Raw genomic sequence first — 23798 nt, forward strand, 5'->3', positions numbered from 1 at the left:
ACTTATCCATTCCATTCACTCCCACTTAAATTTCTAAGTGAATGTGTGACTTTCTATTAAAATTCCAAAACAAGAGAAATGGGTGAATATTCTTAACTTATTCTTTTCATTTATTTATTTATTTTTTTTTTTTGAGAAACCTTTTCATTTATTTCTATTTCATTCCTTCCCTTCTCCTAAACAACTTGTTAATAAATACAAAGGTAAGCTTTCCCTCTACATAGATAACATTAGCAAAAACTCAAAGAGCCAATTCTATTTAAATCATATTTGAAACAATTTTCAATCCATTTAAAATTAATCTAGATTTTCTTTAAAAAAGAAAAACTTATTATTAGTTCAAAAAAAAATTTCAATGAAAAATTTAGTCATGATCTTCATATCTTATTTGAAAAATATAAGCATGAAATAATTTTATTTCATCACAATAACAAAAATAAGTTAAGTAATGAACATTATTTTTGATAGTTCATCAAGAATTAGTAATTAAAATAAAATGATCATTAATAGCATTAAACTTAGGTAGAAATTTTAATATGCATTTAATAATGTTTATTTTTTGTCCCAATTTTTTAATATGCATTTAATTAAACTTAAATCATCAATAAGTTCATTTTTCATCCATAAACTATTGAAAAGTTCATCTATTATCTCTAAACTATTGAAAATGTTTTATTTTTTTCCTTAAACTATAAAAAAAAAAAAAAAAAATTTGTTTTCATCCCTGAACTATTGAAAAAAGTTTTTTTTTTTTTTTTTTTTTTTCATTCATATTTTGTTCATAAACTATTGAAAAACTATTTACAAAGTTTAGGGATGATTTTTTATTTATTTATTTTTAAGTTTAGGGATGAAAAACAAACTTTTGGTCAAGTTTAGGGACCAAAATAATATTTTACCCTTAAAAATACATCTATGCATATACATGTGTTACAACCTAGTATTATATATAAATAAATATGCATTTTCTTTTTCAATTTTTTTTTTTTTTTTTTAAATAAGCATGCTCTCAAATCACAATCAATTGATTCTATTTTTTTTTTTTTTTTTTTCGGGGAAAAAAAAGTCTCAAGCCAATTGGAATATTTAAGTTTTTCCCCCCATTTCCCGAAAGCCACTTCTCGTTGTTTAGTTTAGAAGTTTTAGTATTTATTAATAAAAATTATACAAAAATTTTCTAAAGCATTTTGTTCCTTGCGAGGAAGGAAATAACATATAAAATGGGGACAAAAAAGTTGAAAAAAATATTAAATACTAAATTTTTTTTTTTTGGAAATTTTTTTTATAAATATTTTTAATACATCAAGGGTGAGTGCTATATGATAGTATATTATGATAACAAGAGATTATTCTTTTATTTGAATCAAGGTGACAAGGTGGAAATGTAGTTCTTTCTTAAAAAAAAAAAAAAAAAAAAGGTGGAAATGTAGTTTAATTTTTTAACACTTTGAGAGAGGTCAAAGTATTTTTAAATCCAAATATGTTTTTTTTTTTTTTTTTTTAAAGAAAGATTAAGAGTATACTATACCTCTTAAAAAAAAAATAAAGAGCATTCTATACAAATCCTGATCGAGATTTCAAAAACTATTGGAAGCTTATAATATATAAAGTTTTAAATAACGCTTCGCTCACTTAGGGTTTCTATATTTTCACCATTTATCTCTCTTCTGTTATCATCTAATAGTATGTGTTATATGTTAACCTACCTATCATATCTATAAAAAAAAAAATGTTATTACTTTGATTAGAACTAATTTTGATTTTTTTTTCTTCACATCATTCTGTGGAATTAATGGAGTCTTCTCTATTTGTTGAAAATAAGAGGAAAATCCATTTTTTATTGTTAAAAAAATAAAAAAGACTTGGAGGGTGCTAGTATTATTTATTCAATATATTTTATCCTATATTTTCTCATGTAACAAAAAAGAAGAAAAATATAATTTAGCAAGTGTTTCTAGAAACAAAAACAAAGAACCAAAAAAAAAAAAAAAAAGGAAAAGAGATTGAGACCAAAATTAGTTTATTCTGGAATAAAAGAGATAATTTTTTTTTTCTAGAAAACACTTTATCATATATATATATATATATTTTTTTTTTCTTTTCTTGTGTAATAAGAAAAACTTTATCTTTCAAAATCTATTTTTATTTTTCATATTTTTAGCAAGTGTTTCTAGAAACAAAAAAAAAACAGAAACTAAAAAAAAAAAAAGAAAGAAAGAAAGAGGAGAGAGAGAGTAAAACAAATAGCAGGCGAAAGGAAACGGTCTCTCTCCTCTGTATGTGTAAATGCTGAATGGTGAGGAAGGAAGAAGCAGCTCCTCTTATTATTACCATTATTCCTCTTCTTCTCACACCTACCTACCTCTCTCTCAAATTTCTCTCTCAGAGATCTCTCTTAGTTAGGTAAAAATCTCTCTCTCTCTCTCTCGATATTTCTTTATATGAATTTGCGGTTCCCTCATCGACGATCCGATCAACCTCCGATCATTCGATTCCGCCATTTCCACCTTCATTTCTCCGATTTCTGAATTCTCAATCCAAATTCAATAGAAACATTCTTTTGTGTTTTGGTTTCACTGATTCGTCGCTGTTTCCATTTCTTTTTGTATCATCCAATTGCGTAGTAGTTGGTGAAGGTTTTAAAGAGAGAGAGAGAGAGAGAGAGAGTTAGGGTTTAGGGGAAGGGGGGGGGGGGGGAGGTGTGGTGTGTGCGCGTGTGTGATGTCTTGGGGTGAGGGAGAGGAAGAGAGGCAATGGAGTTGTGGAAAACCCGGTTCGGTGAATTTGCAGAAAATGAGTTCAATCGTCGAGCCTTGTCTATCTCAATCTCCCATAAAGGTTGTTATCGCCGTAAGATTCTCTTTCAAACCACTTTCATTTTTTTAGAAAATTTTCAATTTTTGTTTTTGTTGTTTTGCTTTCTCTTTTGTGCATTGTCGAATTTACTTAACTATGCTCATAGTAGTGTCGATTATTGAATCAATTGTGTAGTGGTGAATAGTTGTGTGCTTTGTTAGATTGACTCGATTTTAGAAGCAGAGTTGTGGTAGGAATTAGTTGATAATTGATAGCATAGTATAAAGAACATTTTTTTTTTTTTGGCAGGCTTGATTGGTGATGTGAATTATTAACTGCGCAAATTGCTATGTACAATGATGCTATAGCGACTGTTTTTATTTTATTTTAAGAACATAGGGATCTTTCTAAAGAAGAGTTCTTTTTGATAGGTAAGATATCATTAAAAAATACTACGACATGGAAAAAACATGAGGTAGCCACAAAAATACAAAAGAGAATCTAAAAAATATCGGGAGTGATTCACTAGATGTGAGTCCCCAAACTCGTGACCAATCAAACAAAGTCCCTATAAAAGACTCAAGAATTTGCTCCCTCGAGCATTCCATATCCTCTAAAGTAGGCTTGCTTCTCTCCCTCCAAATATATCACATCAATCACAATGGTGTCCAATTCCAAATATCAGAGGAATGCTTCCCCAACCAATTCCCCCATCCGAGCAAAAGATCCTTCACTCTCTTAGGAATCACCCATGCAACCCTAAAAGATTTAAAAACAAAATTCCATAACCAGTGAGCCTCCCCACAATGAAGCAAAAGGTGGTCCATTGATTCCCCATCGCATCTGCACATGCAACACCAATCCACTAAATAAAAGCCTCTCTAAAGAAGAGTACGGGAAAATAACACAACCTGCCAAAACCTGTTGCTAGGTAATCTAGAAGCGTTTGCCTTTGACGGGCTAAGCATTTTATGCTCATGGGATGCTATAGCGAATTATTAGGAGTATCTACTTTTTTTATTTTTTTGGTTGTGGTTGCTTTGTGTGCATTATAGAATTGACCATGTTTATAGTAATTTTGATTTTTTAATGGCTAGTTGTGCATTATTGGATGAACTATGCTTATAGTACTGTTGATTTTTAGTAGCAAGTTGTGGTTGGAATCAGAGAAGAAAATGATAGCATAGTGTAAAGGAACTTAAGTCAAAGACTATTGATTGAAACATAAGTGGTAAGACCAGCTTGAATGGTTTGTGTGATTAATTAACTGCACAACTTAACTTTGTAATGCTGTGAAGCCAAATAGGCTAACCTCCTTATTCCCCCTCTTCCACTGCCACCCCCACCCCCACCCAAAAAAGGTGAAAAAATGTTGAAGAAATTGAGTAGCAGAAAATCCAATTAGAAAAAAAGCACTTCATAAGATTTCTGCTTTATTGAAAAGTAGAAAGAAATTAACATTTCAAATGGAAATACAATTTTCCTTGTGGTTTCAAATGGAAATAATTATGAGACTCTATCATTCTTAATGGTGCAGGTAAACAGAATGCTTAAGCCAGAAAAGTGGCAGGCAACTTTTGATAGTGATGGAAAGGTTTATGGATTCCAAAAGGCACTCAAGTTAATTTGTTTGGGGGTATGTTGTTTCATCATTAGCTTATTTCCATTGTTTGTAGTGTGTTTTTTTGAGAGGAAATTGTTCATATTATGTTTTAATTGTAATTTCTTTTGGGTTACTCCTTTCAGAATTGTATGCATTTTTTTATTTCTTATTGTAAATAGGAACTAGCAATGGGGCATAGTGCTGGATTACAGGGCATCAGTAGGTTCAAAGGCTAGGATCTATTTTTAATTACCATCCTCAATGGACTTAATTCTGACTGAGTTTCAGTGTCTTTAGAATTAAATGTCAGTTTGTATTTTTCTCTACTAAGGATGGTCTAATTGAAGAAGTTTTTAGTTACTCATAATTCTAACCCATCTTCGTTTGCTGCATGATAGGGTGTGGATCCATCTATAAGGCCAGAAGTTTGGGAATTTCTACTTGGTTGTTATGCACCAAGCAGCACTGCTGAGTATCGAAGGCAACTGCGGACAGCCCGGAGGTCTAAGCTCTCTTTCTTTTAATTTCTATGCTGATAAGTTTTCATTTTAACTGCCTTCCCCTTTGGCAACCATGCTTCATATAAAAATAATTGATTATTCTGGGCAAATTAAATATATTCATGCTTAAATTCTTATAGTACTCCACCTTCAAGTCAATGAGCTCTAGCTGAAATGGCAACTCCTTTTCTTGTAAAAGCAAGGTGGAGGATGAGATTGTGGGTTCAAGACCCACTGGGTGTGCGTTACCAATAAAAAAAAATGGTACTCCACCTTCAGGCATGCGGATCAGTTTGATCTCCTGAAATCTTTGAATTATCTGCATTTTCCATCTTGCAGTTTAGTCTTATTTTGTTATGCTTCTATCTCAAACTTTTGATGCCTAGAATTTTATTGTTGCAAGAATTATTCATCAGTAGTTCAAATCATTTTTTTTTTAATCTTTGGTCCTTCCCCATTGGATGGTGTGGTCTGTTTGTCAAGAAAGTCCCTTTGATAATTATCAACTAGGTAACTTAGTTGTTGCGCTTGTTCTCTTCACATCACTGTCAATATGAAATATGCATTGGGGCTGAATTGTAAATTTAATCCGTTGGTTTCCTTCCCCCCCACCCCCTTCCCTCCTCAAATACTTGTTTACAATCAATTGTATTGGAAGGTGTTTGATATGTTTAATAAAGTGTTAAGCTTGTTAGTTGAGGTCTTTGTGGGTGTTTCAATTATTGCCATACCCTGTAAAAATTTAGACTTCAATTATTTACAGTTTTATGATACTGTTTCATGCAGGGAACGTTACAGGGACCTGATTAAGCAATGCCAAATGATGCATTCAAGCATAGGAACTGGTTCGCTTGCCTATGTTGTGGGTTCCAAAGTTATGGACATGAGGACTTCTTCGAAAGATGAAGCAAGGAGGGAAGCTAAAGAGGAAAGTAGAAAAGCTTCTACTGATAATACTAACAATTTAGAAAATCACTGCAATTGGAATAATAATTGTACAGATACATCATATGAATGCCAAAGGGAAAGCTCTAGTAATTCAGCTGACAATGTCAGCGTGAGGGGAAGCACAGATAGTGGAGCATATGACTCGTCTTTTTATATACCTACCTCTGGTCCATGCAACTGCAGTTCCCCAAAAATAGGGGGAGAAGCAGATGGATCACAGTATGTACCTGAAGATTGTTTTGATTTTCCTCATTTACCTGTCACTGATTTGTTTGAAAAGAGTGGTGAAAATACAAAATCATGCGAATTGCATGACAATACACTTTCTACAGAACATAAACTGAGATTTGAAGATGGCAGAATGCACAGTTTTCAAATTAATAACAATGTAGATCTAATTATAGAATCAAATGGCTCACCATCCGGAAATGTCTCGCTTCTCAATGACTCTGAAATTGAAATGGTCTGTCCTGATGCCCATGAATCAATAGTGGTGTCCAATAATCTGCTGAACAAAACAGAAATGATAAATCGATTGAGAATATCAGATGTACCAGAAACAGCAATGATAAATTCAACATCTCAGCGTGGGCAAGCCGGTGAAGACAGGGTATCCGAATGGCTTTGGACTCTGCACCGAATAGGTAACTCATGCAATTCACCCCCCCCCCCCCCCCCCTTCAACTTTAAGAGAAGGCTGTTTAGTTCTGTTTATGTCATAGTAAGATTTATTCTTCTTCTTTAGCTACACGTCTGAGCTGAAAAAACTCTGCTTTTCTACAGTTGTTGATGTCGTAAGAACAGATAGTCATCTTGAATTCTATGAAGATACAAGAAACTTAGCTAGGATGTCAGATATCCTAGCTGTTTATGCATGGGTTGATCCTGCAACTGGTTATTGTCAAGGTTGTGGCCTTTTCTGTGTAGTTTATATGATCATTGTTTATGTAAGAGCTAATTTATGTCTTTTAGTATCCAATGTTATTTTAAGCATGGAGTATTTATTTATTTTTTCCTTGAAACCTGGTTTTAGGTATGAGTGACCTGCTGTCTCCTTTTGTTGTTCTCTTTGAGGATAATGCTGATGCTTTTTGGTGCTTTGAGATGCTTTTAAGGAGAATGGTATTACTAAATTTGGAAAAGATGTTGAGGTAGATTATTTTACTTTCTTTCACTGACATATGCTTTTCACATCTCTCCAGCGTGAAAATTTTCAGATGGAAGGTCCAACTGGAGTGATGAAGCAGTTGCAATCATTGTGGCATATCTTAGAACTCACAGATAGGGAAATGTTTGCGCACCTGACCCATATAGGTGCCGAAAGCCTACATTTTGCGTTCCGAATGCTGCTGGTACTCTTTCGTCGGGAATTATCTTTTAATGAGGCTCTTTCTATGTGGGAGGTATGTACTCTTTAGTTGTTCTCTCTGACTAGATGCAGTAAGAAAAAGTGTAAATTTATGGTAGTTGTCATATCATAATAAATCTAGGAAACAGCCAATGAGCTCTAGCTCAAATGGCACTTCCCTCGAAAGAATAGGATGGAAGGTTAGGTTGTGGGTTCAATGCCCATTGTTTGTGTCACTTGCCAATAACTAAATGAATATATATATATATTAGGAAAAGTGAAATAGGAGTATTGTTATTAACAGTTGTGTTGAGCACAGCATCTGGCAGATTGATGCAAAATCTGATTACAGTGTAGACAACTTGTGGCACTGGTTAGGTGCATCGTGAAATTCTGTCTTTTGCTCGTTACATACCATGTGGTGGTAGGGAAGTTTGTTTGATGTAGGCCAGCCCTTAAATTCAAAGTTCTGGTGCTCTATGATCAGTGTGTGAGCTTAAGGTTTTGTTGTAGACTTTATTACAGTTAAGTACTGGGGTTTAATTGTAAGGTTAAAGTTACTTTTAGTAGCACGATTGTCACCCTTATATTGTCACTTTATTTTTTGGTTAGGACTTATAGGAGAAGTGTCAACAATTTTAAAAATTATAAAAACAAACTACCAGCTTCTTAATGAAAGAAATATTAAAAAAAACACCCATTAAAATCTAGAATAGCTTAGGATGGTCTCCAATCAGGCATCATATCAAATTTATCAAGATATCTTTGGTTTTTAAGCTTGCTTTTTCTTGGACATAGACTTTTAGAGTCATTATATGAACTAAAACTTATACATAATAATATTAACTTGCAGTGAGTGAATGTATATGGAAAAAGGTATGTGATCTTGTGTCCTAGTTATGTCCATTTATCATGTAAATATGTTTGATGGTTTTAGAAGAATACTGGCCAATGACAGTAGTTGATCTATTGACTATTTGGAGAGGTGTGTTTGGACGTCACTAGAATAGGGTAGTGTGGCCACTACTCCACATTGCATTATGTGGACCGTATGGAGAGAGAGGAATCTCTGGATTTTTGAGAATGATGAGAAATTTGTGCAGATATTATTTTGAGAACTACGTTTGAATATTGTTCGTTGATTGGGGGGTGTCTTGTACTTCTATTATTGATTTCTTGAACCTCATGAGTGTTCACTTGTAATTCTTTAAGCACGCTTGCATTCGAGCGATCTTTCTTTCTAATAAATTATTCTCTTACTTATTAAAAAAGAAGAAGAAGAAGAGAAGAATACTGTCGAATGAGCTCTAGCTCAACTAGCACCTCCTCCTCTTGCGAATGCTAGGTGGAGGGTTCATAACCCATTGGGTGCATAACTTACCTATAAAGGAAGAAGAATAATGGTGTTACCAATATTTAGATTGTAGTTGTAAGGCTATCTACTTTTTATTTTTTATTTTAATTAAGTTTTGAATGTCCTATGAATTGAACACATTATAATGAGCCAAGCTCAAACATAGTAATTTTTTCATGAACAGGCTTGTGACTTGTGAGTATAAGGCTCAATATATAAATATATATATAAAGTACAATTATATTGACTTGATATTGGATTCTGTAAAATTTGTAAATAATTTTTTAATATATCAAATTATTATTTATAAATAATCAATAAGTAACTCAAATAATATAATTTCACCTATAATTTATTTATTTATTATAAGCATAAACTTGTGAAGGGATACAAATTTTTAGTTCTGATGTTTACTATATTGGGAAAAGAATGAGTGAATTAAGTAGCTCATGATTCATGAATAAGCTCGAGCTTGTTTGATAATAAAATGATTAAAGCTTGAACATGTAATCTAGTTCGTTAATAAGCTTGAGCTTGGCTTGTATTCAAAATGAAATTAATTGGACAATCTTGAACATTTAATACTCGGCTTGGCTTGTTTACAGCCCTAATTAATCCAATTGGTGGCACTTGTTTTGGTTAAGAATGTCAGTCATGCAAAATGAGCTTGTATTTGCACAAGTAGAAGGGTATAAGCCTTAATTTTGAAGTAGATATCAATTGATAGAGTAACTTCATGCACTCGCCCCAAAAAGGAACAAACATGGTAAAAATAGCTAACTCAATCTTCTCATTGTGTGGTGATTTTGAGTTTGTTGAATTCTGAAGCGAATGTGCATAATCTGCTGATAGGTCAGTTGGCGAGTGAGGTTTCTTTTGATATGCAATGGAATTCTGGATTTAAGAGTATCATGGTTGATGAAAAATTACAAAATATAATCATGTGTACAATAAATTAGAGTTAATTTACTTTTCACATTCATCAAGCCCCAGATGATCCTGTATTTTTCTTTTAAGTCTTTGTATTCACATTTATAATCTTATTCCTCAACACAGATGATATGGGCTGCTGATTTTGATGAGTCATTAAGCTACGATTTAGAGGAGCACTGTCTGGAAGCATTAGTAGTTCAGCTTCCAAGGGATTCTGGAGTGGAAGTGAGAGAAGAAAGCACAGGAAATGGTCATGGTATTGTGAAGGGCTCACAATCAAACCATGGAATTGTTGACCGCTTCATGCTTGACAACACTGCATTGAAATCAGTATCATCCCATCCCTTTTGTGGTTTGACGAGGAATTTCTGGTCAAAGTCTGATCATATGCAAATCTGCACTTTAGTCTCATCAACTAGGAATGGAGATAACGTGTTACCAGTCTTCTGTGTGGCTGCAATTCTTATTAGGAACCGTCAGAAAATAATCAGAGAAACCCATTCATTTGATGATATCATAAAGGCAGGTGCATTATACACTTTTTTGGTTCCTGCATGTGCAGCAGTTCCCCCTTTTCTTCTTTTTCTTATTTATTCAATTAAAAAAAAAAACAAAATTGTCTGTCAATCCTTGGGTACCTACCGTACAATTTAATTCACATTGCGTTAATTATAGCTTAATCGTGTGATTTGAACTGGATGATGAGAAGAAGTTTCTTTTTAATTTCTTATGATTATGATGGTCTGTATTATGTGCATCAAACTTCTTTATTTTCACTTTGGTACCTTGAATAACAATAAACTTGTCCTTTACGTTTGTTAGTGGATCATAGAATTGCTTGCTTTTTTTTTATTTTTTTATTTTTATTACATTTAGTAGGTAATTGAATGGAAGGCTATGATGTATCAATACATGCAAATCTGGACCTTACCTTTTTACTAGTCACTCTTTATTTATTTATTTATTTTTATAATTATAATTTTTTTTTTTTTAAATGCAAATTTGTACATGAAACATGGGATTTGTTTGCATTGCATTGAATTGCTCTCTTATTTGGTAAAGCTTATGATTTGTCCTCTTCACCATGTGCCAAATTTTATCAATGGCAAGCACATGACTTTCACTAAACCTTACCTCATGGGAGTGTAGGACTTTGAGTGATTAGGTTTTGTAGATGGCTGTGATTAAAAAGAAAATTGAAGGTCAAAATATTATCCTCATACATCATTTTCTGTCTATATGCTCTTTGCACTTGCAAAGAGATTTTCTTTTTCTTTTTGATGATCCTATCTTGAGTTTTCCATTCAAGTTTGAATGGATTGAATTGCTCCTGAGATGTTAGAGGTTCATGTTTTTGTGGTTCCTATCAGTTTGTTTTTGCATCCGTGACAACTTCTGGGGATTGACATATTTTTTAGTTATTTTTCTAAGACATAAGAGACTAAAAATAATTTTTCACATGATATTAACTGAAGTAGTAGTAATAATAATAAATAGCAATTATTATAGTATCAGTATCAATATTATTTTCGTTGTTGTCACTATAATGTGTTTGCAGAGGGAGAAAATAAAAGAACAAATTGGGAGTGTGGGTGGGTGGGGGTTGTTCAGGCGTGATTTTTCTAAGTTGACTCTCAAATTCTATGCATTGCAGATTTTCAATGATAATATGCTGAAGATCAATGTCAAAAGATGTGTACGAACAGCAATCAAAATTAGAAAGAAGTATTTATACAAGGTTTGTTGCTCGTTCAGTTACTCTTATGACCTCCTGATATAAAAATTTCTGCATTTTCCTTTCTTTACCTTTTTTGTTACTGCAGAAATGGTGGTGGCTGAATTGTCTATTTTTATGCTCAGAGACAAATATTTTTTTTAATAAAAATATATAAATTGACAGATGTTATGAGATTGAAGAAAAAATTATGTTAACTAAGACCTGTTTATTCCATGGTGGATTAATGTTTCTTATTAGTGCTTTTTAGGTTTCTGGAAATGATAAAAAAAAAATTGTGATTGTACTTGGGTTTTCATTTAACAATAAAATTGTTCAGTGATGACCATAGAGGTGATATGGCTATTTTTTTGGGCATTCAAGGTACCACCATTTTAGTGCACAATTTTCTAATGTATCTTTTGTTTACTGTATGCCTTTTCTGGAATTTGTCTTTTTTGAACCAGCTAATCAAGAGAAAGAGTCCTGCAGCTCAAAATAAGGAGTAGGGGTTTCCCATTTTGCAAATAGGCAAATACTCTCATAGCAAAAGCACTGAAATGGCACTCTATGAGTTGGTATTTATAGGCTGGGATTTCAAGTTGGAGTATTTTTGACAAAACGCTGTTTGGATTTTCTGTGATGGAAGATTTCAAAGCAGAATTGCTTTTGAATTTGAAGTTTTACCCAGTTGTTTGTTCCTTCACATCTCGTCCTTTGCAAGGTAATTACCTATGTTCTACTTGTTATTCCATGGTGATAATTTTGCCTTATCCAAGACAAATGTATGTATCTATGTATAATAATCTCAGTATTGAGCTTAATTGGAATTATTTTCCGTGTTTATATTCTTTTGAGGCTTTTTTTTGTATATAATAAAATACAAAATGATATATGAAAGACTGTTTTGTTTGATAATACAGTTTAAAAGTATAATAAGTTGATCATTTATGTAGTGGTAAAACTGATGGTAGGACCAAGTTTTTATCAAGTAAAGTTAGGATTTGAACCCTTGATGATCACATACCGAGTTGTAGAAGTACTTTTTCCTGGTTGGTTAAGATGAGTTCTTCAGGATTTGACTTCCAGCCAGTGTACTGAAACTTAATCTACTTGTCACTTGTTAAAGGGGGTGTGTTTTATTTTCCCCCTTCTTTGGTCAGAGTGGGGTAGTTCATGGGCACCTGTTTGCAGTTTGGGTCAGTGTATGGTTTGTGGCTTTCATGTCATTTTAATGAAGGATGTAATGAAGAAGAGTTGATTAAGATGACAACGGAAGAAATAAGCGGAATAAATTATATAATGATTCAAATATCTATGGCTTGGTTTTTCTCAGATAGGTTTTATTTAATGTACATTATATTTTACAGACAATGTAGATTTATGTAGGTTTTGTTCAAACCCATTTTTCTAACTCAAAATTTATTGTTCCTTCTAAACATATGATTTGCCTGCACTGATCTCCTGTTCCTTTTTCTGATTGCTTTAAATGGATTTAGGGTACAAAGGTATAATTTCTCTCTGATATTTTTCTAAGCTATGTGAAATGGACCTTTTTGCTTTTTGTATTTTTTTCTTTTTTGCCTTCCTTGTTGGGGGTCAAACATGCAATCGTTTGTTGATTTTAAAAGAAATTTTCAACCTCCTTTTCAATAACACTCCTTTTTTTCCCCCTTTCCATCAATAACTTTCTTTCCCTGTGAAGCTTTCCTCTATTTATTCTGGGATGACACATTTAGCAGATTTTGAAGATCTATTTCTTTCTGATTTTCCTGGAGATTGTTGCTTGGGTTTTTAGTGTCATGTAGTCTTCTGTTTCTAGTATAATAGTTAATTACTTGCTCCCAAAACAAAAGAGAGCTTTAAATGGTGTGGTGTACTTTGCAAAAGTGGTTCTTGAGTTGCAAATGCAAATGCTGGTTTCTTCAGCAATCAATACTAATGAATTTTTAATAGATTATTACTTATCAGATTTTTTTATATAACTTATCTAAACTTATGAAAACGTTTACTTAGAGATCTTTGGGACTTACGAAATAAGTTTATACATCATATTCTTCATGTTTCATGGCGTAGACCATGTAACTGAATTTTAGTGAGGACCAGTTTTATTAAATGATGTCATTACTTCTCAATCATCTGTTGCCCCAATTTCTGGTTTATTTTCCTATTTGTTTCTTTTTATTTCTTTGCTTACTGTTTGTTTTTTTGTACTCTTTCCTGTGCTATGAATCCATTAACCATTACACATTTTGCAAGAATTCATTTTGAAAGATGTATGTGTGCATTTAAATATGAGGAAATATATGATTTGAAATGGCTCTTATTTCTTTGTTTAGTATTTTATTTATGCCATTGCTTACGTTTGTTATATTTGTTTACCCCTTCTTTTGAATCCAGTGGAATGATTTGACAGTGGGAAGAAGTACCTTTGTTTGGTGCACCCCAGGTGTGATCATTTAGCTATCATCAATCTCACAGGTTAGGCGAAAACAATTTTTTATACTTAGTTTTTATCATAGCATATAATTGGAGAGGAAAGTATGTATCAGCAATTTTGATTGTATATGCTTTTGAGAACATGGATTTGGAGGAAAGAAAGAAAATATAAAAGAATCAAAGTTATTGGAAAGTGTTTCTTTAGTGTTTTAAATGTCGAGCGCCAGTAAAGATTGATTTGGAGCAATTTATTTGTAAATAGAAAAAATATTTTTTTTTGTCCTTATTTATGGATTATTCATCTTTTTCCAGACACAAAACAATTTCCATCCATATGAAGATGCTGCCATTCGACCTTATGATGACTAATCCACCCTCATAAATAGCACATTAGGTACCTCCTACTTGCCCTTATTTGTAATTCGACAATTTTGGCGTATCTCTCCCTGGTTTCCTGTTAGAACATTGATATTTCCCATCCTACTCATTGACAGAGCAAATGACTTTCTAAAATCTTCAAAACCAGCAGCAAATTCATCAGTGATCTGTGCAGTGTCGTTACCAAAGATTAATTGCTGATCAACTTCTAGGACTGCTTTGTGGGATTGAATTCTAGAATAGTAGGACTGAGTGAATTTGTAATTTGATCCGGATTCTGGGTCCAGGAACACTAGCGGGTCACTTTGGCCTTTCTGCAACCTTTGTGGGCATAGCTTTTTCATTTCAGTTACAAAAGATGCACCCATGCTTGGGTCAGGCTTTCCAGTACCATTGAAATTGTATAGCCGGTCAACAACATAGCTACAATGTGTTCTGCCCACTGAGTGTGCTCCTAATAAAGAGAGAACAAAATTTTCAGCAAAGGTTTTATATTCTGTGCCATCAAACCTAATGAGCTTACATTAAAATTAGACCAGGCAAGTTGGCTGAATTGAAATACAATATTATTCAGTGGAAGAGAAGGCTGTGTTCGAAGCTACATTAAAACATAAAAACAGGACAAGGTAGATAACTGAACCAGTTTTGTACTTCTAAATCAATTTTTGAAGTCGATGCAAATATGTAATATCTTAGATGAATCTTGTTAGTCTTTTGAGTTATGTTTGATGAAGAATAAGGGACTCAAAGAACCCAATCTCAGGAATGAAGGTTATGTGTGAGGTTATTCTAGGCATTATGAAATGCCAATCCATGTTGTAAAATTTTACCTAGTAGTGTTGCCAAGTCCAATACATCTAAGCCCTTTGATCTGAAGTATGATAATGCTTGTTCCCACGAGATGGATGGTGATGGGAGGTCCACTGATGCAGCGCTTGATGACATCCCATCCCTTCGTCCTGTGAAAACAGGATAGGATGGTGCTCCTGCCTGTGAATTTATAAAAGTAAACATCAGTAATTTAGACAGATGTTTTTTGGTTATCTTATCAAAAAAAAAAAAAAAAAAAAAAAAAAACCATAGATGTTTGTTATCCCTATTGGCTTTAGATGTGTCCTTTCTCAATTTCCCCTAAATACTTCCAACTTACAGATTATTGGAAGTATTGAAGAACACATTTTCATATTTTTCATCCAGGAAAAAAGTCCTTATTTGGTAAAGTTGCCAATATGCACTTTGATGTAAGGACTATTTGATTTTATGATGGGGAAATCTTCCCCTTAATCAATTTTGAGGAATTTCTTCCAACCCATTACATGGTAATTAATAAAAATTATGCACGTGTTGTGATTAATAAAGTTAGGTCCGGTCATATCCTATTACACATTACATAATAGAATATGAACCAAAACCAGGAGAAAGGACAACGAGTGAATTTACTGTTCATTGACATGTTGCTAGTTTAATTTAGACATGGGAGAGTCAAAGCAAAGCTCATACCATGTGAACAGCATCCCTGGCAGCGAGGTTGAGAATGTCAGCACAAGAGACCACTCCTGGACATCGATTCTCCAGAACAATTTTGATTTTGTCAATGATTACAAACCCTCCTAGCCCCCTATTCTGTGGTGCTTTTTTCTCAGAGTTTGGTCCATCAAGGAGGATTGATGCATCACAGCCCTAATTTGCAGTAGTCAACAAGTGTAAGCAAATAGCAATACCCAAAATTTAAAAAATGTGTGTAGAACTAAAACTTGTGTCCAAAATATTACAGGTTTTAACAATCAATTAGAATGAAGCCCACCTCAAGCCCATCAGATAAAGATTTGGCTAAGACTTGCACTAAACCAATCCCAAAACGTCAAGATCAAATTTGTTTTTACTTTTCCATTGAGGAAGCAACATAATAATAACTGAACTCATCGTTTAAATTCACAAAGAGCTATTGAAATGTGTTTTTTTTTCCCCAACCTGAGCGTGGAACCTTCATTATGTTATTGCTAGTCTGGTCTTTGGGCGTTTACAGTTTATGTGAAATACCAACATCCATGATCTCATACTAGCTTATCAAATTCATCAAAAAAAAGAAAAAAGAAAAAAGAAATACTAGCTCATCAATTGCCAATTTGCCATGAGGTCAAAGATTTATTATATCCTCAAAAAATCTCAATTCTCAATCAATCTCTCATGATGGATGATCGAACAATAATTATTTATACGATTTCATGATTCGTTAGAATTTTTTTTATTAGTTTTCTAATTTTAAGAGGAGGAGGAATCTACCACAATGATTATATATATATATATATATATATATTTTATCTCAATCAACCTTTGTGGGCATAGCTTTTAGTGGCTCGATTTATTTTGAAGTTGGATAGACATTAATGCTACAATAAAGTAGCTTTATTTATTTTATTTTTTTAATAAGCTTTTCTCAACATGTAGAGTAAAAAACTTCAACTTCAAGACCAATAAAATATTTAAAAAATCATACTTACACTCCTGTCTTCTAATGGGACATTTACCGAGGAGCATTTAATTTAATTTTAATTAATGCACTCTACTTCTCCCACTTGCACAACCCTTTACGGCGAAGGAACTTTTGCTTAAAAAATTGGTCATACCAATCACCAACACGAGTGAGGCTGTGAATCTATCCTCCATAATTTATCCCTATATTTAAATCAGATTGTCGAGATCATTGGCTGTCATAAGATAAGGTAAGTGCAGCATCTATTTATGGTGGAAAAAAGAGAGTTGCTTTCTCTTTTTTTCCTTTTTTGTGTAGTTGTTATTTTATGGATTTTGTTATTAATTAATTAAGCTCATTCATTTGAGAAATACGTTTAGAAGATAAATTTTTTATTTTATTATTATTATTATTATTTTGAGATGGTATAGAAGATAAAAATTAACGCAATCTATAATAATATATATTGGTTTGACTAACGGATATCCTTTGAACATTTGTTAATAGATTATTTTAAGAAATTTTTTATATAATATAAAAAATTGTTAAAATTATAAGTTATTTTTTAATTTCTCATAAAAAATTTTTAAAAATATTTTATAAACTAATACTCTTAAAGCATCTATTAATATATATATATATATATATTTATATATATATTTCATATAAATATAAATATATTTATATATAAGTAAAGGAAATTTCATAGCATTTCTTCTTGCAAACGTAAGTAAAATTAATTTCTTTTTCATTTTTGGGGTCTTATATATATGTTATTGTCATTACAATCCTATGCACGGTGAATGCTGTTTGGTCTAGTTCAGGTAAATAACAATTTAAAAAAAAAAAAAAAAATTTTGATAACAAGACAATTTGCTTTGGCTAAACCGAATGCTAAGGTAGTATGGTTAGTAAAAGACCAAAATAAGTTCATATGAGTTGATTCAAAATCATATCCTTAATTATTGAGATCTGTTAATCTTGTACTCTAGACTAAAACTAAAATATAGGTACTGCTAATAACATAAAAGGAAAAATATTTATAAAATGTCAATGCTATAAATCATTTGGAATTTGACTAATAAATAGTTGAAATTAAGAAACAAGACTGTACTATGATCAAATATTTGAGAAGAGGTATAAACTAGGAAGCACATACATTGACCATGCAGTCTGAATAGACCAACCGGAGGAGCTTAGGAGTAATGCTTTTATCTTCCTTCCAAAACTTCTCCACTTCATGCCGGACGTACACCTCTGCTTCATCACATGTATTGTGAAGCTTGTAATAATGCCATATCAATTTTACCGGTGGTTGAAGCGATGACGCCGCGTCCACATACCTTAGACACAAGCTCAATGCAAGAGCTAATAGTGGAAAAAACGCTAAATTTTCTTTTCTCATTTTCTCCTCCTCACTATTATGAAACGCTCCAAATACGCTAAACTTGTGTCTAGCTAGTGTTCAGAAATACTTGTGTGACATAATCATCGTTGCTTTAGGTTTATATAGAGATTAGGGTTTTGGGTTGTATAGGTGGCATTAACAGACAATACCAAGCTGGGTTAATTCAAAAATATTATTTATTAAATGGGTATTTTTTATTTTGGTCAAAGCAATATCTTATTTCGAGCTATCATATCCAAGTATTACGGCACCGTGTGACGAAAGTGTGGGGCATTAAGCTGTACACATGCAACAAGGTGTAGGTTTCAACATTCTTCTTCTACGGCATGTTAATAAGCAATATTAATAACGGTGTTAGCAAGTAACGTGAATGCATGTGATATATGCCTTGGATCTAGGGTTTTTCAATCTTTCAATGAGAGCTTTTTTGTGATCCAAAAATTATTGCTTTTAGATATCCAAAGTGTGGTGGGAAGCGGGTGCTCGTCAACCAAAGTCTAACAGGCCATTAAGGTTATTAATTAAAATCATTGGATTTTGTTATTTTTTTTTTTTGGGTAAGTGGGATTTTGTTTAGAGATTTTATTATTTTTTTTTTATAAAAATTAAGAACTATGTTCATAATATTTTTACAACAAATCTTAAATAGAAAGTCGTTATTGATTGTTACAGATGAGTAAAAAAATACTTTAAGTTATGAAATCAAATTAAAACTAATAATAATTTATCACCTATATTTTATTGTAAAAGTATTGGAAAAACATTGTAAATATAGCATAATAATTAATGTGCGATACAATTAGCTTGGTATATCTCTTTTTGTGATCAAACTCACTTATGAAAAAGAAAATGTGATGCTCAACGCCTTATTTAATTTTTGTTTTTTTAAATTCTGTCAGTGCGTGATAACTGATAGATATCACACTGTAATATGGCTCACCTTCACATAATAATCTCAATTTATTAGATATTGCTTTACAGACAGTAGTTCTTTTAGTAGTGAGAAACCAATATTTGGGTAAAATTGTGACTTTGATGTATCTATTTATACAGATGTGTCTATTCTCAAGGGGTGCAAGTTTGCCTATAAATATTAAAGAAAAATGATTATTACACACAGTACACACACTTGTTTTTAACTGAATTCATGAAAGTTTAAAACCTTTTAAATTGAAATCACAGTTTCAATTAAAAAAAAGTGTGTACATTGTGTGTTAGTGTGTGTAAGAGTCAAATACTAACACCGTCATTGTCATTTAGATACGATTTTATTCTCTCTAAAAGGACAATGCTACAGCAGTCTGTGATCACCAACCTGATAAGATTGTCTTCCATGTTTGGGACCTACAAGTTGTTCACTACCAATTTGGGCATTAAAAATTTGACAAGTTGGAGTTGGGAGTTTTTTATTTATTATTATTGATGTTAGAGCTTGTTAAGATTTTTGAGTGACATTTCACCAAAGTATGTACTCAAGTTCTTCCAGTTGACTGCTAGCTTTAGCTTTTCATGAAACGTGCTCATAAGTCTACTGAAACTAAAGTCCTCTTATTAGAGAAATTATCAAGTTGGAGCTAATTTATCGGTGTGAAAAGCATGTTAACACTTTTTTGACTGTCAACTCCGCCAACTCTGCTAAACATTGTTAACAGGTTGCCAAGTTAGCATGTTTGCTCCAACTAAACTGTTAATATGGTATTATAATCGTTTTGTTTTTTAATTTATGTGGGATTTGTATTCTATAGGCAACGCACTTGAGCTCATTTGAGTTTCAGGTTGAAGGGAGTAAGTTAAGAGCCTGTTGAGGCCTAGGCAATGTGGGTAGGGACGGCAATGGGTAGGGTGGGGTCAGATCAAGTGTGTTCTGTCTCTACTCCGTCTCCTCTTCCATATAGGAGAAAAACCTAGAGGGGGGCAGTAGTGGGGTAGGTCGGGTTTAGGGTGGGTTGAAAAAGTTTTACTCATCCTAATAGTATAGTTTTGACATTAATAAAATAAAGATAAAATATAAAGGGAAATATATTAAGAGAAAAGTAGAGTCAAATGTTTTAAGATAGTAATAAAATATATTGAAAACAAAATTATATACGTGATATATATAAATATGTTATATATATATATATATATATATTTATAGATATATATTCAGGTGGGGGCGAACAAAACCTGTCCTCACCCTTTCACCTCTTTAGGGCAGGGACAAGTCATGCAGGGATTGGGTTGTTTTTGCCATCTCTAATAGTGGGCTTTGAGAGAGATTTCAGGGTTTTTACTAGACCGAAAAGGTACATGGTTTGAAACTATGTTTATAAATTATATCCCAAATATCATCTAATTAACCTATATCACGTGTCGATCACATCTCAATGGAGATGCTTGAACGAATGAGAGTGAGTCTAGTGGGGGCGATCCCTAGTCCCCACCTTCATACCGAGGAGTCTCCAGTGCTTAGTAATCGGGATCCCTTAAAACTTGATATAAGTATTGGAGAAAAGTTTTCGTATTGAATAATTTTAAATCTATATGATATAATATAAAAGTCTTTTAGCTTTTTAAATGATTCTTTCTAATACTGCTATGTAAGTTCTTTAATAATTTATATATTTTTCATATAAAAGTTGTTGTGTGATTGTGCATAAAAATTGAATTATGAGTGGAAGCATGGAAAAGAAAGTATACACGAAGATTTATGAGAAAACCATTGACAACTAATGGCTTACGTACGTCCCCAATGAGAAAGCTATTGACAACTGCATTTTATATTATATTAAAATGTAATTGGTAGTTAGAATCACTTGTGCCATAATGTCTAACAATCATTATAATATATATTTTAAATTCAAATTTCTATTATATACGTATCTATTGAAACTGATTAGAACTTATTAGCTCATTAAGAGAAGAGTAATGGTAAGATTTTTTTTATAAAAAAAAAAAAAAAAACTGCCAATATGACTTGTGATTGAAGCAATATCACTTTCAAGTGATTTTACTAGTAACACCACTTTTGTTATACATTAATTACAACCGGTTATGCCAACAATTGAGAAAAAATTATAATAAAAAAATGATATATCTGTAGTCTTCTTGTTAAGAGGACAACACAACAAAGTTGCTTACACCCGATGCCATGATTCAGGAAAAATAATAATAATAATAATAATCTTAATATCCCATGATTCCAAATCTCTAGATATGACTTGGAATATATATTTTTATTATATTAAGCATTTGAGTTACAGTGAACCAAATATAGGATTTATATACTAAAGAATATTTAACTAATTTTATGCTAATTATAGATAAACTTAAAGTTAATATGCTTGTTTTACAAGTAGATGAATCTACAATTATATTGGATACTTGGGCCATAAACGTCTAACAATCATTATTGAAGAGGGTAAAAATGTTGATGACGGATCCATTTTAATAAGCCTAACATCTCTGGAGCAGTGGGCCTATGATGGATGGATCTAGAGTGCACGGACACAAAGTGGATGGGTTTAGAGGGCCATGCGGCATCCACCTGGTTTAAGTAGTCTCCAAGGAGTCCTAAATGGAAACAACTTGCGTCTCACGAAACCCTAGCTCATAGTCTTAATATGAATAGAATTCTAATGTAAGGAGAATTCCGTAATATACGCTCATTAATGATGATCTTCCCTATAAGGAAACACCCTCCTACGCAAGAAATGAAAGTCAGTTCTATACTACTATAAAAACCCAAAGACTCTCAGAAAACAAGGGATGCATAATTCATCCCAATTCTGGTATTCTAGAGTTGTGAGAAGTTCTAACTTGACCTTTGAAGGGTATTTGGCTGGTACCACACCCGTGCTCTCTGTTAGGTCTTCTCTTTTTGTTGTGCAGGTATTGTTTCAAGCGTGCAAAGGCTATGTGGTTCACTGGTGATTTTTCGGCATCATCAATTATAATATATATTTTTTATTCAATTTTCTAATACATATCTATTGAAACTGATTAGAACTCATTAGTTCATTATAATAAAACAACAGAAAACTCAGCATATAATGATTAAATTACTTGGTATCTTACTTTTTTTTAACAGATTCTCTTATTTGACTAAGTATAATTATAGATAATTTTCCATCATATTTGGTAGTCTCAATTTAGAAGGTGCCAACTATATTGTGAAAGTCATCTTAATTAAGAGATTGTATCGTAGACTAAGCATCTACCCTACTTTCTATTAGGAGAAAGTTATCACGGGCATCCGTACTTTCAATTAGCCTGACTTCAGGCATAAATCTCTTTCAACCGTACTTAACCCACCAAAAACTTATGATAACAGAAACACTAAAAGAATATATATTTACAATTAAAATGTTAGGAATTTTTATACAAATTCAAATATGTCTTTTCTAAGATTGTGATTAGACATTATTGAAGGCTAGCTTTACCCAAATTCTATTTGACTATTAATTAGCTGCACGTAAATTGTAAGCATGAAGTGCCATGAATTGATGACCCACTTGCCCAATTGGATATAGCTCTATAGAACTGTAAAGAAATATAACAAGTTGGGTTTTAGCTTATAAAGACTGATTTTAATTAATGGTCAAGTATAAAACATTCATCACGAAATTAGTAAATGAAGCAACGCGTTGGCTAGCGACCGACCACTGCCATACAATATGCTCAACTCCATATGTCAATTATTAGAATAATTGTATCAGTCTAGCCAAATTTTTCTGTTTATTTTACACTAAGAATTAATTTTTTCTGTTTTATATTGCCACTTTTTCAAAGTACTCATATCAATTCATTTATTTTACAATCCCCTCTATTAAATAATAATATATTTTTAAATTTTAATTATTATTTTTAAATTTTATTTTGTCCTTGTCTTTTTTATCTTTTCTTTTATACTTATCTTTTTTTTCTTTGTCCTTATTTCATCTCTCAACCAATCTTTTGTCCCTTTTCTACTTCTTTTTCTTCATTTCATGGTAACTTTTCCTTGTTCCTTTCAAGGTCACGGTCAGATCACCTCCCTCCAAAAGTATCTTCTTCTTCTTTTTCATATTCTATTTCTTTGAATTTATATTTGTGCTCAATATTAGTGTAAGGTTGAATTTTATCAACCATCTTGTTGACTTTATTCCGTGCCAAATTTGCTTGTATTTTAGCAATTAGTAATACTGTATTTAGGTGGGAATCATGTAAGGGTAGTGTGTGAGAGAGTGTGAAGAAATGTTCAAGATTGTGCAAAGAAGTAGGGACTCGCGACTGGATCTCGCGGATGTCTCGTAGCTTGCAAGTCGCCAAAAAGGTGCACACGTGTCAAGTATGCCAGAAGCTAAAGAGTTGCGCCAGCTGTTGCACTACAGGACAAAAGTCCCAGGCTAGCCAGGCTATTAGCTCGCGGCTTGAACTTGCAACTCAACCCAATCGCGAGGTCAAGTCGCTAGAATACCCTATTTGGGAAAAACTGACTTTTCACATTCATTCTCACCCTATTATATATATACCCTTATACCCACAATATTCAGAGAGCTTCTAGAGAGAATTTTGAGAGAGAAACCCTAGAGAAAAACAAGATTGATTCATCTACAATCTTCACATAGAGACTCTTCAAATTCCTCTACTCTCTTCCTCTCCATTGTCATATCCTTGAGAGATACATTACCAGAACCTTTTCTCACCATACCCATATTTGTGAGGAGGCCATTTGGTGTTTGGGAAGCAGTTAAGAAGGGACCAATTTCATATTGGTAGATGCTATGGTCAAGTAGCAGAATCCGGCAAGCTAAAGAAGAAATAGGTTCGGCGTAACCTCGTTAGAGTAGGAGCTTGGAGGGCTTAGGTACATTGGATAGATTAGGCTTGGATGACCTTCTGCTGTTCATGTATCCCAACTACATTCTTTAGTGGATTGTTTAC

General features: G+C 32.6%; 2 protein-coding genes across 5 annotated transcripts; one reads left to right on the forward strand and one right to left on the reverse strand.

Moving 5' to 3' along the window:
- Positions 1 to 2217: 2217 nt before the first annotated feature.
- LOC126701507 (uncharacterized) lies at positions 2218 to 14498 on the forward strand. Of its 4 annotated transcripts, XM_050399642.1 has the most exons (13): positions 2218 to 2850; positions 4334 to 4432; positions 4798 to 4901; positions 5686 to 6491; positions 6631 to 6753; positions 6881 to 6969; positions 7050 to 7250; positions 9606 to 10004; positions 11137 to 11220; positions 11664 to 11920; positions 13597 to 13677; positions 13948 to 14029; positions 14130 to 14498. In XM_050399642.1, exons 1-10 carry the CDS (start codon positions 2722 to 2724, stop codon positions 11703 to 11705), a joined length of 2076 nt encoding a protein of 691 aa, XP_050255599.1. In that variant the 5' UTR covers positions 2218 to 2721; the 3' UTR covers positions 11706 to 11920; positions 13597 to 13677; positions 13948 to 14029; positions 14130 to 14498. The 4 variants fall into 4 exon arrangements, with proteins under 4 accessions (XP_050255599.1, XP_050255598.1, XP_050255600.1 ...); XM_050399641.1 differs by having other exon boundaries at positions 13948 to 14498; XM_050399643.1 differs by lacking the exon at positions 13948 to 14029.
- On the reverse strand, positions 13939 to 17961 carry LOC126701509 (probable peroxidase 61). The gene is made up of 4 exons (XM_050399645.1): positions 17646 to 17961; positions 15514 to 15693; positions 14844 to 15003; positions 13939 to 14467 (listed from the first exon to the last, which is right to left on the reverse strand). The coding sequence occupies exons 1-4, from the start codon at positions 17889 to 17891 to the stop codon at positions 14037 to 14039; spliced, it is 1017 nt and encodes a 338-aa protein (XP_050255602.1). The 5' UTR covers positions 17892 to 17961; the 3' UTR covers positions 13939 to 14036.
- Between the last annotated feature and the right edge of the window lie 5837 nt (positions 17962 to 23798).

The sequence above is a fragment of the Quercus robur genome, chromosome 10 (genome assembly GCF_932294415.1).
Source record: "Quercus robur chromosome 10, dhQueRobu3.1, whole genome shotgun sequence".
NCBI classification, from domain to species: Eukaryota; Viridiplantae; Streptophyta; class Magnoliopsida; order Fagales; family Fagaceae; genus Quercus; species Quercus robur.